General features: G+C 43.0%; 1 protein-coding gene across 1 annotated transcript; it reads left to right on the top strand.

Moving 5' to 3' along the window:
• Positions 1–5,662: 5,662 nt before the first annotated feature.
• Positions 5,663–11,366, top strand: LMOD2 (leiomodin 2). The gene is made up of 3 exons (XM_072357228.1): positions 5,663–5,935; positions 9,657–11,003; positions 11,340–11,366. The coding sequence occupies exons 1-3, from the start codon at positions 5,663–5,665 to the stop codon at positions 11,364–11,366; spliced, it is 1,647 nt and encodes a 548-aa protein (XP_072213329.1).
• The last annotated feature ends 1,262 nt before the right edge of the window (positions 11,367–12,628 follow it).

Genomic DNA, 12,628 nt, shown 5'->3' with positions numbered 1-12,628 from the left:
TACCACCTCCCTGGGCAGTGCATTCCAATGCCTGACTACCCTTTCTGAGAAGAAATACTTCCTAATGTCCAGCCTGAACCTCCCCTGTCGCAGCTTGAAACCATTCCCTCTAGTTCTATCACTGTCTACACGAGAGAAGAGGCCAACCCCCAGCTCACCACAACCTCCCTTCAGGAAGTTATGGAGAGCTATAAGGTCTCCCCTGAGCCTCCTCTTCTCCAGGCTGAACAATCCCAGTTCCCTCAGCCGCTCCTCATAAGGCCTGTGCTCCAGACCCCTCACCAGCTTCGTAGCCCTCCTCTGAACATGCTCCAGGGCCTCAATGTCTTTCTTGCAGTGAGGGGCCCAAAACTGAACACAGTACTCAAGGTGTGGCCGCACCAATGCCGAGTACAGGGGGACAATTACCTCCCTGTTCCTGCTAGTAACACTGTTTTTGATGCAAGCCAGGATGCCGTTGGCCTTCTTGGCCACCTGGGCACACTGTTACACATACAAGCCTTAGCTCTGATAGATCTTTGCTCAAGAAGTTGATATTAAGAAAAGTAATACCAGTCAAAGTGAATTTCAGCCTTAATGGCTCTATTATGTCTTGTTCTCTGACTGACCTTTCCACTGGAAATCATTTGTTTAGGATGCAGGAACTAAAACTGGAACAGTGACATCCAATATTTAATTTCATTTTCAAAGTTCACATTTTCAGTAGAAATCCTACAGTTAATCAGGTCTTAATGCGAAGCCATTGACTTCTCAGTGATGCTCTACATATTGTGTGCATGGTAGATACAGTGCCCAGAACTCCTATCAACACTGATATGGCCTATTTGAAAATAGATGTAAATAAAGAGAATAAAATAGAGAATTTACTTCCTATTGTTGCTTGTATTTCATTCCTTATTATTTGCATCATTTGTTTATATTGCTAACACACTGTTAAAAATGCTCCGACATAAAAATAAGGAAATGCTAATTATAGAAGTACATGTTGCTCCTTGAGTGTAAAGACATAGAGGTATTTGGTTTGTTTTTTAATCTGAAAGGCAAATGGTAGGTTTGGCTAAGCTGCACAGGAGTGCTGGGCCTTTGGCATTCAATAAAGGACTAAATCCATGCACTTTCTACACTTACTTAAAACATAATAGTGCATGCTTTCATCCGGACGTACGACTTAGGCTATATTTACAAATGCTGTTGACAGATGTTATATATTTTATCATGCTTTCAGGGGAAGACTAATCTGAGTACAGCTGCCTAAATAGTGACCCATGGAAACCAAAAAGTGCCTTATCTGTGTTCAAGAGTACCTCTGCTCCATTCTCTGCAATACAGCGACCTCTACTTCCTGCCCCAAACCATTGAGCAATATTGCCCTGTAATTCTACACAGCCTGAATGTCTGTACATCAGTAGTGAGTGAAATGATTTCTATATATAGCTCTTAAATCTGTTGGCAATGTTTGCAAAGCACACCAAGATTCTTTGGAAAGATAGGAGCAGCTTTATGAAAGCAAGAGCATTAGGATCATCGCTGTGTACAAAGCAATTGATCTTTTTGGGGTGGCTGAAACTGGCACTGGGGAAATGGACACTCATTAGAGATGTGGAGAGGAGCTTACATTGAGCAAAACCATAGCAAGAATAGTTTGTGCTGACAGAGATAAGAAGGCTCATAAGAAGGCCCTTTTCCCTTTTTTTAATAGGCTGGGGAGCTTGTTAGTCTGGAAATGCTTTTATTTTTACCCAGATGAATTTTTTTCCCTGATGCTTCCCAGCAGTCAGGTTCACCTCATGAGTCCCCTTCCAAGATGCATCCTTGCATGTTTCCCTCCACCAGTACTACCAGAACCCCTTCATTTATTTTCTATGGCATGTATCTCTATGACTGTTCTGTCTTCTGGATAAGCACAAGGCAACCCAACACTCCTGCCATCAAAACGCATTAGATTAGGGGTTACCCTGTGGCTTGGTGGTATGTGATGCTCTCCAGACTTCTGGTTGCCATCCCAGCAGCTGATACTCCCACCTGCTGTTTTCAAAACGAATCTGAGCAGCAAGGCCATCCACGTGCACACATTTTTGAGTGAAAGCTGATCATTGTTTGTGATGGGACCGAGTTGTTAAGCTACAATCAGGACCTGGAATCTGCCCTCCTATTGGCCTTAGGGTGTGCTGCCAGGGGTCAGCAGGAAAAATCTGTCATTGAATTAGGTTGTGGAGCCAGACTCCTGAGCAAATGCTGCTTTTGGTTCAGTCGTCTTTGAACTCATCCCACATTTATTCTTTTCCCCAGCAGAGCTAAAGGGTAAGGTCTTTTTCTCTCTGCAGACTCCCTGTTTACAACAACACCAGTAGAGATGATGGACAGCAGAATAATCTGGCATAGAGAAAATCAGCTGAAAAACTGTTCTTTCAAATACCTTCAAGTGCATGCTTTATGCCGTTTGCAATGCTGATAAATGTAGGTGATGACACATCCTTTTCAAGAACAGTATGGTGTGCACGCTTTTCAAGGCAACACTGGTCTCTCAATAGAAAGAGCTACAGCTTGTCCCATCAGTCTGCCAGTCTGGCAGACCTGCTTGGATGCCAGGTGGTTGACCCTTTGTCTTTTCTGACCATTTGACTCTGCATTCCACCTGGGCCTGCAGATGCAGTATATGGAAATTGAGATAGATAACTCTATATATGTATGTATATAGAGGAAGGAGAAAGGAGTGTGAGGCAGGAGAGGGGATGAGCAGAGGGAAGGAGAGGCCAGGGAAAGGAGGCATGGAAGGCCACAGCAGTGAGGAGGTTTGAGAATGGAGCTTGGGGCCTTCAGGAGGGCTGTGCACCAGGGTAGGCATTAGGTAAGGAATAGGAGTGCAAAAGAGGTGGGGAAAGGCAAGAATGCACAATGGGAGGGAGCAGGAAAGCCCAGACGTGCTGTGGCTGCATTGTTTTTAACATGCTCTATGGCAATTGGACCCATTCCTGCAGCGTGGGCTGGCGTTTTGATACAAGCCAACGCATCTGTCTGACAGGCTGTCCTCATGAGCTGTGACTGAAATAGCCAGTGTCCTGGGGACAGGCCACGTCCCACCCCTGAGGACAAGGTTGTACAACACTGTGCTTTCCTATCTTTTGCCCTGTGCTCACCAGACTAAAAGTGAAGTTTAAGCTGTGGATTTTGCTTGGTTGAGGATGCATACTGCCTGTCTGATGCTTCTCACTTCCTTTCAACAGCTGGGTCTACAAATTATGGAAACTTGTGAAAAGCAGAACATTTCCAAAGCCACTGCTTGAAATACAAAGATCACTAAAAAAGTAATTCTTCCTATATATTTTTTTTTTTTTTCCACAGAAACTACAACAGCTACAGAGAGCACAGTAACAATATTTGACAGCAAACTCTCAGCTACAAAACTGTTTTTCAACACAGTCACCACCGGTAGCCATGCTTTTACTCCAGCAATGAGCAGAAGCCTGCATGCTGCTCTAGTAAAAATCTGCACCAGTAGAGCTGGCCCACTGTTTCACAGCTGCTGTGGTGGCATCATCACTAGAAAAATGTTGTCCACAGAGTCCATTTTCCATCGTTCTGAGAAGATGGATGCCAGGAGGTGCCAAACCTAGACTATAAGGTAGGTGTGGTAGGACAGTCCAGCCAAGATTGGCAATGTGCTCCACAGTCTTTGGACTAAATTGGTATGGGGCCTGTCTTGTGTTGCAAGAGAAAGGTTTTCTTCTCTGGGCTGACTCTAGAAGTTTGTGCTGCAATGTAGCAGTCAGAGTTGATGGCTTCCTGGTATTCCAGGAAATCCAAAAGGATTTTCCTTTTCATATCCCAAAAGACAGTGCATATCACTTTACCCACTGAGGGCTGTGTCTTGAACATTCTTTTTCTTCATTGGGGAATTCACATATCACCACTCCATGGGCTGCTGTTTTGATTCTGGCTTGTAGTGATGATACCACATTTCATCCAGGAACATGTCACCTTCAGATCCATAATGGTTCAGTAGACCCTGGCAAATTTGGTATTCTTTCTGTTCCTATGTGGACATTTGTGAGACCTACCTGGCACAAGCTTTGCAATATTCCAACCCTGCCACCTCCATTTCCAACAGCATTGAAGCCAATATTCAGCTCTGTACACAGTTCCAGGTTGTAATCCACTGACTGCTTGGATCAAGACACTCTTCACTTCAAGTGTGACAGCTGTGCATAGCCATCCAGACCATGGCTTGTCTTTCATGTCACCCTTGCCACTACTGAAATGCACCACCCACAACCTCACTGTGCTCACATCCCATGTTTGGTCTCTATAAATGTTCAACAAGTGTCAAACTATTTTCAATTACATTTACATTAAATACTGGCTTTGCCAACTAAAAATAATTAGAAAAATCAACAAAACAAAACAAAAAAACTTTTATAATTTCATCATGTTAACATTTATCATTATCATTCCTTCCTTGTACCAAAACCGACTCTGTATTTTCTTTCTCCCTTTCTGTCCCAGAGCACTGGTTTGCAGATATTGCTGGGCTGGGTATTTCGAAAAACCTTACTTGCTCTGTGTTCATAAAGAGATAAACAACAGTGGGAAGTTTAAGCTCTATGCTCATAAAGAGATAAACAGCAGTGGGAAGTTTAAGCTTTCATTCTGTGGTTCTGTATATTGGAAGATACCTCTTTCTAAAAATAATGTCAGAATAATGCAGTAGAAGATGTGATAATGTGCATATAAGTATCTATTCATTGCTCCCATGTATTTATGTTTGTGTGTGAGAACATTTTCATGTACCTACATTGGAAAAATGTACACATAGGTATACATACACACACACATAAATGCGGATATGAATGTGAAGGTGTTCTCCAGCTGCCATCTGTCACCTATAGCGAGCCACAGCTGTTGACCAAAATGCCCACTAGAGGCCTTCATTTGCTAGAGTATGTCCAGTCTACTGAAGGCAGAGACACGAGATGCCAGCTGCCCCAAACCTCAGTGACATATCACAGCACGCAGCCCTCTCCATTAACAACATCTGGCAACAGCTGAAAAGCAATGACTTGATTCCCCCGTCACTGGAGCAAGGCGAATTGACTGGCACTCCAGTGAGCGATGGATGCATGGTTTATGAGGCATGGGCTTCCCATCTTCTCCAGCCGCCACTCCACTGCTGCAGCCTCCTGCCGATGCCTTGCTTTGAAGGCAGTTCCACGGCAAGGCCATGGGGCCCCACTGGGCCCCAGTGAGCTGGTTCCACTGTCAGCCCTGCAGCAGCCTGGGATTATGTGGATTTTCACGGCTCTTCCCTCCTGTTGTTAGAGGCAAGGCTGGTGCGAGGCTGTCAGTATTTTCCCCACCCCCCTAAAGCCCGCTGCTCTAAATAAGGCAATGGTCACTGTGTCAGTAATCCCCTCTTCCAAGGACCTGCAAACACCAGTGGAGGGACATTCTTTCTGTTCAGATGTCTGGCTGACGTCTGATGCTTAAAACGGAGCATGCTTTCATCCCCCCGCGCATTGTCGCAGGCTCCTGGTGGTTACTCTTAAAAGGGTGCCTCAGCTACACAGGGAAACAGTTGCTGACCAAACAGGACACGGTGTGCTCGATCCAGCCCTTGTGAATGCCTGATCCTTCCAGTTCCGTACCAGCCTGACCCATCGGGACCATGTCTACCTTTGGCTACAGAAGAGAGCTTAGCAAATATGAGGACATTGACGAGGATGAGCTCCTCGCTTCTCTCACAGAAGAGGAGCTGAAGGAGCTGGAGAGAGAACTGGAAGACATCGAGCCCGACCGCAACCTCCCTGTAGGACAACGGCAAAAGAGTCTGACAGAGAAAACACCCACCGGGACTTTCAGCAGGGAAGCGCTGATGGCCTACTGGGAGCGGGAGACCAAAAAGCTCTTGGAAAAAGAGAGGCTGGGCGCGTGTGAGAAGGTAAGGCACCAGGCGTTCTGCTCCCTGTAACTATTAGGGCTTGCTCCTCCCTGGTGAGATCTTTCTGTCTCTTGCAGCATTTGTAAGGCTCTTGCCAGCAATATTTTTATGTCTGCTAAAGCACTGTGTATTAGCGTGGAGAGTTCTTGTTACCTCTCTGAAAATACATTAGAATCTTAGCTGAGAGAAGAACTTCCTGTAAAAAAGAATGGGTAGTAACTTAAAAAATGGCAGGAACAAAATTTTAGGCCATAGGCTGAAAATTATTGACAACAAAAATCATTAGACTGCATTTAACTCTTTCTTTTGTCTAAATCAATACATACATACATACATATATATATATATACATACATATACATATTGACTTCTGGAAGGCATATGAAAATGAGGATTTTAAATACAATGCATGTCAGAAGTTGAGAAAGTGGCCGAGAGGCTCCACTCTCACTGGAAGGAAGCGGCATTGCAGCCATCAGGATTGTCATGCCTTGGTGCTGCTGAGCATCCTTGGCTCCAGGGTCTGCTGGCAGCGGTGGTCGAAGGGTGGCTGTAAGGTATTCAGAAGTTGGCCTGGAGCAGTGAATGCGTCAGACACCTGTGTTCCCCAAAGAACAACTCACTGCTTGTCAGGCAATTTGTTCCCCAAATAAAGACTGTCATAATAAATGCTGATGAGCTACAAAGCAACAGTACAGCGAGGATTTGGTCTTAGCAGGTGATGAGCACTCTCAGCCTGAGTTATTGTTCATATTGGCAGCCTCCGAGCCCTTGCAAAAACAGACTGCGAGCCCAGGCTCATTCAAAAAGCAGTTTTTGTCTTCATAAAGGGTCTGTAATTTCAACCAAAGCGAGGACTTGGGGATGCGAGTAAGTTTTTTATTCATAATCACTGCTCCATTCCAAGTCCTGACTTACAAGGACTTGCTTTCCTATGTTTAAATAATTAAAAATAAATAAATAAATTAAAAAATAAAAGGAAAGCAAAACTACTTTCAGCTTCAGACAACCTTGATTCAGGAGTTCAGTTAATTTGCAAGGAAATAATTACAGTCAGTGCATTAGATAAAACACTTCCTTAGAGAAAAATCACTTGGACTTAACTTAGCTCACAGTAATAATAGTCACGATTGCTTTAAATGTTTATTTAAATTGTTCTTTCCTGCTAGTGAATGGTGCTGTAGTGACTTTGCAGACAAGCACACAGAGCACTAGCTGTCATCAGACCGTTAGTATCAGCTTGCAGACGTGGGCTTCACTCCCTGTTTGTCAAGTCCCAGGGAGGGAATGGCAGGATTAATGTTTTATTTCAGCTGAGCCTGGAATCCAAAACCCAGATGGTTCCAAAAACTTTCTGTATGGATCTTGTTCTGTGTCATATAAAGCTTTTTCATGTCTGTATAGCATTAACAGCATGCACTGGCTAAACCTTATAGTGCTCTCAGAAAAGCCTTTATATTTTCAGAGATGTGGATGTCTAAATGTGTTCATAAACAGGGAAATGCTCACATGCTTATGTAGAAGGCATGAATGCTCAGTCTACTAAAGGCAATAAGAAACACCTTCAGAGTCTCTTGAAAGCAACCTTCTTGGCCTCAACTGTCTGAAAGTTAGACACCTTACTTAAGATATCTATTTGTGCCCTTTCTATAGTTAGTGGTGAGACATCAGCCCCTTCAGAAGGCAAAATCCTGTAGATAGCCATGCAGGGGGAATGCCTTGCCTTCCAGAGGAATTCCTCTCTCTGTACTAACTATCTCAGGCCTAACTTTTCATCGAGCTGCTACTGAGCAGTAGGATGAAGCCCTGCAGGCTGCCAGCAGCAGTCCTTTACCAAAATGCTGCCACAGTACGAGGGCATGACTCCAGAGATCAGCAAAGAAAACAACTCAATTTCAAAATTATTCTTCAGATTGCTAAGAAATACAGCACCTCACAATGAATGTTGTGGAAAAATAAACACCATTACTCCTAGAAACACCATTCCAAAAATTCAAGCACTTTTTAATCATTAATCTGGTGTCATCAAAATATACCAGCAGTCTTTTCAGAGGCGCAAGCTTGTGCTCATATGTAGCTGTATTGAAGGCTGTAATCGTATGTGTCTGGGTATATATAAGCATACCATAAGAGAGGCTTCCTGGATAACTGTTGTTTTCAGCTTTTAAAAGGCTTCATACATGTGCAGTAGCTGCAGATACAAATCTCAGTTCATAATAAACCCAGCCCTGTTTCCATATGCAGTGCAGAACCTTCTTAGCGTCTGCAGGGCAATGGGGCTGGGACCCTGCAAGCCCTCCCAGCACTGTGCTCTCAGGGACAGCAGGTTGGAACAATTTGATGTCATGTTTCATTTGAGTCAAATGTATCTGGACATTAACAAGTACCGTATGTTTTGCATGAGCCCCAACGCAGAAATCTGCTTAAGACTGCGAAACAACACCGTGCAATCTGTCATTACCCTTATTTTAATCTTTCCGTGTTTTTAGAACCAGATAATTAAGCAAACTTAAAGCTGCCCATGTTTTCTAAAATTAAGCTACCAGATCAGCAATAACTGTGTTTTCTGGAAACACGAAACCCAGTCACTGTGAAATAAAGAGGGTTACACAGTTGTTTGTCCAGTAGACTACAAAGCACATAAGCGATCTTTCTGGGCAGGAGGTTGAGGGGTGGTTGTAGCTCGAGGGCTCAGTCAGGGCCTATACAACATGGCCGCGCTTCTGGAGCTCTCCATGAGGAGAGAGGGGCTTTCCTGGGGCACAGGCCATGCTCGTCCTGCTGTGAGGTACTGTCCTATGCAGCCAAAACTGCTGAGTGCCTCTGAAAGAACTTTGAGACATGGATCCCAAACTGACATTTTGGTGCCCACAAAACACGCTGAAATAACCTTGGAGTTTAGAAAAGAAAGGATTGCTTGAGCAATGAGTTATAACGTGTTGAAGTGTTGGAGCTGACCTGACAGCTGTTCGGGAACAGTGTCTTACCTCTTGGCAAACCTGCAGTGATCTGTGGTTTATTGGGATGATTACTTGTTAGCTGTGGGGATGAGTATGACTCTTTTCTTCACAAATAGCTGTGAAGTGCATATTGAACCTTTAGTATATCCAGAGTATTTTCTGTGTAACTCCTGCAATTCTATATTAGTTTTGCACTTCAATACACATGTTGGCACATGCAGACACTACTTGTATTCTAAATCATGGTGTTCTTTAGCTTTGTGGGTGTGCTAGTAAATGAAAGGGAGACTGAGCATTGATACAGCTGCCTAATGTTTGTGAATCAGGGAATTTGTTGCTCACAGATCACATTCATTCTGAAATTACAGTCTTGCGTTTCCGCTGGCAAGGGTGGTTCCATAACAGCCCCTTGTAGACATGCCAAATCATAGACAGCATGAAGTTCATCCATATCACAATATCTTGTATCAAGTTTTCTCTTGGGAATAATCGTTGACATCAGGAAATCTAAGCCAATTTACACTAAGCATATGTATTTTAAAGAAAATTAAAGAAATAATGATAACAGCCTGTTAGGTGCTGAAATAGTTTTTCTGATCACTTAACTGGCTTAGTTTGTGAGGCTTTATTTTTAGCTTTCAGCATTAACTTACACGGTTTCAAGATAATCATTTTTGAAAGAAAAAAAGAAAAAAAAGGCAGTATTAAATTACTGCAATCATTTTAACACTCGCACCTACATTCCTGTTCAGGATTCAGAGCAAGAAGAAGACAATTCAGAAGACATTCAAGAAGAGTGTTTCACAGAAAGCAATAGTGAAGTGTCTGAGGAGGCGTATACTGAAGAGGATGATGAAGAGGAAGAAGAGGAGGAGGAGGAAGAGGAAGATGAAGATGACAGTGATAATGAGGATGAGGAAACGCAAAATTCTGCAGCTAGTGAAAGACCAGTGAATTGTGAGGATGGCAGGAGTTCTGGCCACGTTAGACACAAGAAGTGCAGCAGTGCGAAGAACAGTGACAACTTGTTCAATGGCCATGATGGGAAAGACACTGAAAATCTGAGCTTTAAAAACAGCGCCATCCACCCATGTGGAAATCCAACAGTTATTGAGGATGCTCTGGAAAAAGTTCGGAGCAATGACCCTGAGACCACAGAGGTTAATCTAAATAACATTGAAAATATTACTTCGCAGATGCTTATACAATTTTCTCAAGCCCTGAGGGACAACACCGTAGTTAAGTCATTCAGCTTGGCTAACACACACGCTGATGACAACGTCGCAATAGCCATTGCTGGTATGTTAAAAGTAAATCAGCATATCACTAGTCTGAATATTGAGTCGAATTTTATCACAGGCAAAGGAGTGCTGGCCATCATGAGAGCTTTGCAGCATAACAAGGTTCTAACAGAGTTACGGTTCCACAACCAAAGGCATATCATGGGCAGCCAAGTGGAAATGGACATAGTTAAACTGTTAAAAGAGAACACCACTCTGGTCAAGCTGGGGTACCACTTTGACCTTGCTGGCCCAAGAATGAGCATGACAAGCATCTTGACAAGAAATATGGATAAACAAAGGCAAAAGCGCATGCAGGAGCAACGGCAACAAGAGTATGGTTGTAATGGAGCTATCAACCCAAAGACCAAAACCTTGCAGAAAGGCACTCCTCGTTCCTCACCATACACGTCACCTAAGAGCTCACCTTGGTCCTCTCCAAAGCTCCCTAGGAAATCAGCACCAGCAAAAAGTCAACCTCCAGCACCTGCACCCCCTCCTCCCCCTCCACCTCCACCTCCCCCTCCTCCTCCTCCTCCTGTCATCCCAGACAAGAAAGCACCAACCAGGAACATAGCTGAGGTTATCAAACAGCAAGAAAGTTCAAAAAGAGCCTTACAGAATGGACAGAAAAAGAAAAAAGGCAAAAAAAGCAAAAGGCACGAGAACAGTATATTGAAAGAAATTAAAGATTCTCTGAAATCCGTCCCAGACAGAAAATCAGAAGAAGGTTCACGGCCCTCCACCCGACCCTCCACCCCACAAAGGTCCCTCCATGACAACCTTATGGAAGCCATTCGAGCAAGCAGCATAAAACAGCTTCGGCGGGTAAGTAAAAGGTCTTGTTTCAGTAACTGACTGTGGATCAGATATAGAGCAAGCTCAATTAATTTTAGAACGTAGATATTTAATAAAAACACTCATAGAAATGCGAACATAAAATACTTAGGAGGCTGTTTTCCAATGATTAGGCTTTTATCAGCTCACCAATTTCTATGTAATTGGGACTGTGACAGGAAGTGGGTTACTTTCCTAGTTTCAGACCTGTTACAGGACACGCATTAGCAAAAAGATCTTGGGAGAGGGCCAGCGACTCAGGGAGGAATTTTGGGATACAGAATGTACAACAAATATAACAGGATTCCCCCACTCCCTGTTTTGTAGGTGGAGGTACCAGAAGCCCTTCGGTGAAAGCCTGGGTGACAGAAGAAGCAGAGCACTGCAGTGGCCAAAGGAAGGCTGTTGGGCTGTTCACCGATGGTAAAATAGACTGTGTAGCAAGCTGCTTCTAAAGTACTCCCTTAGGTTCAAACAATTTATCTTTTCCTTTCAAAGAAATAAACCCACTAACTACTAAACAGTGCTTTAAAGATACATTTGCCTTATAATCTGTAAATATGGAAATAATTTTCTTTTTTATTTAATGAGATTTATATTGGGAAATTGCTGCTTATTTAGATATTCTTTTCAATATCGGATTGCAAATCACTGGACAAGTTCTTCACAATGAAATGTAACAGTTTACCAGTCTCTGGTTTCTTCCTTTTTTTTTTTTTTTTTTTTTTTTTTTTTTTTTTTTTTTCATGAATTTACAATAAATGCAGTTTGAAGCTTTTAAGCAAAAACTTAGTCCTGAGTTTTTGTGCCTGAAAACCTTCCAGATATTTGTGTCAAATTCATGAACATTAGGAACTTCTCTCAAAAGAGCTCAGGATCTTCCTCAGCCACATCAATGAAGCGTGTTTAGAGGATCGTACCTGAGCCTGTATTAGTACAGTTTCATGCTGACATAGAAAAGAATATGGTTCATAATGCTACATACAACTTAAATCAAGTGGTGGGCTGTGTCAAGCCACTGGTATCGTGTACCAGGTCCTAAATGATTTAGCAGAAAAGGAAGGGTGAGTGATTAATAGAACTGCAGTTCATGGTGACTTAGGCTTTAAAACTTTCATGGATATTTTAAGATTAGAGCAGAAATCCATGTTGTACAAGTGCAAACTGCTGTATCCAGGCAGAACTAAGCCCATAGCAGGGATTCAGTCAGACAGAGAAATGTAAAGAGAAAACTAGCAATCAGGTAGAAGAGGACTTCCATAAGATACCAGTTGAGCAACGAGCTGGGTGTGAGTTGTCAATATGATAAGGTGGAAGCAGAGCTAATCCGATTTGGAGATGCACAGCTGAAGGCATCTCATTGCAGGTGATGCTCTTCTTCATGTAGTACTGGACAGTCCCACTCTGTCCAATTAGGCACAGTTCTGGGTTCTTCAGCTACTGTGAAGGTGTGTTATCAAGAAAAAAACCAAGCAGTGGCCAAGATATTGTAGGTCAAGAAGGCATACATGTTTTTTAAAAGCAAGTAAATATTAATTAGTTTACTTATTGCAGCAATAAGTAACAGAATTAAGATCTCTTCTACATGAAACCACACAGGAGAGATGATTTTTCGT

Source organism: Excalfactoria chinensis, chromosome 1, assembly GCF_039878825.1.
Source record: "Excalfactoria chinensis isolate bCotChi1 chromosome 1, bCotChi1.hap2, whole genome shotgun sequence".
NCBI classification, from domain to species: domain Eukaryota; kingdom Metazoa; phylum Chordata; class Aves; order Galliformes; family Phasianidae; genus Excalfactoria; species Excalfactoria chinensis.
Note: the sequence above shows the minus strand (reverse complement) of the source record. Positions and strands in the feature narration are given on the sequence as shown.

Excerpts from the sequence above, each read along its gene's own strand:
- LMOD2 (XM_072357228.1), top strand. The coding sequence starts at position 5,663 with ATGTCTACCTTTGGCTACAGAAGAGAGCTTAGCAAATATGAGGACATT. Across the intron at positions 5,936-9,656 it reads GGCTGGGCGCGTGTGAGAAG|CAAGAAGAAGACAATTCAGA; the intron begins GTAAGGCACCAG and ends CAGGATTCAGAG. Across the intron at positions 11,004-11,339 it reads GCATAAAACAGCTTCGGCGG|GTGGAGGTACCAGAAGCCCT; the intron begins GTAAGTAAAAGG and ends CCTGTTTTGTAG.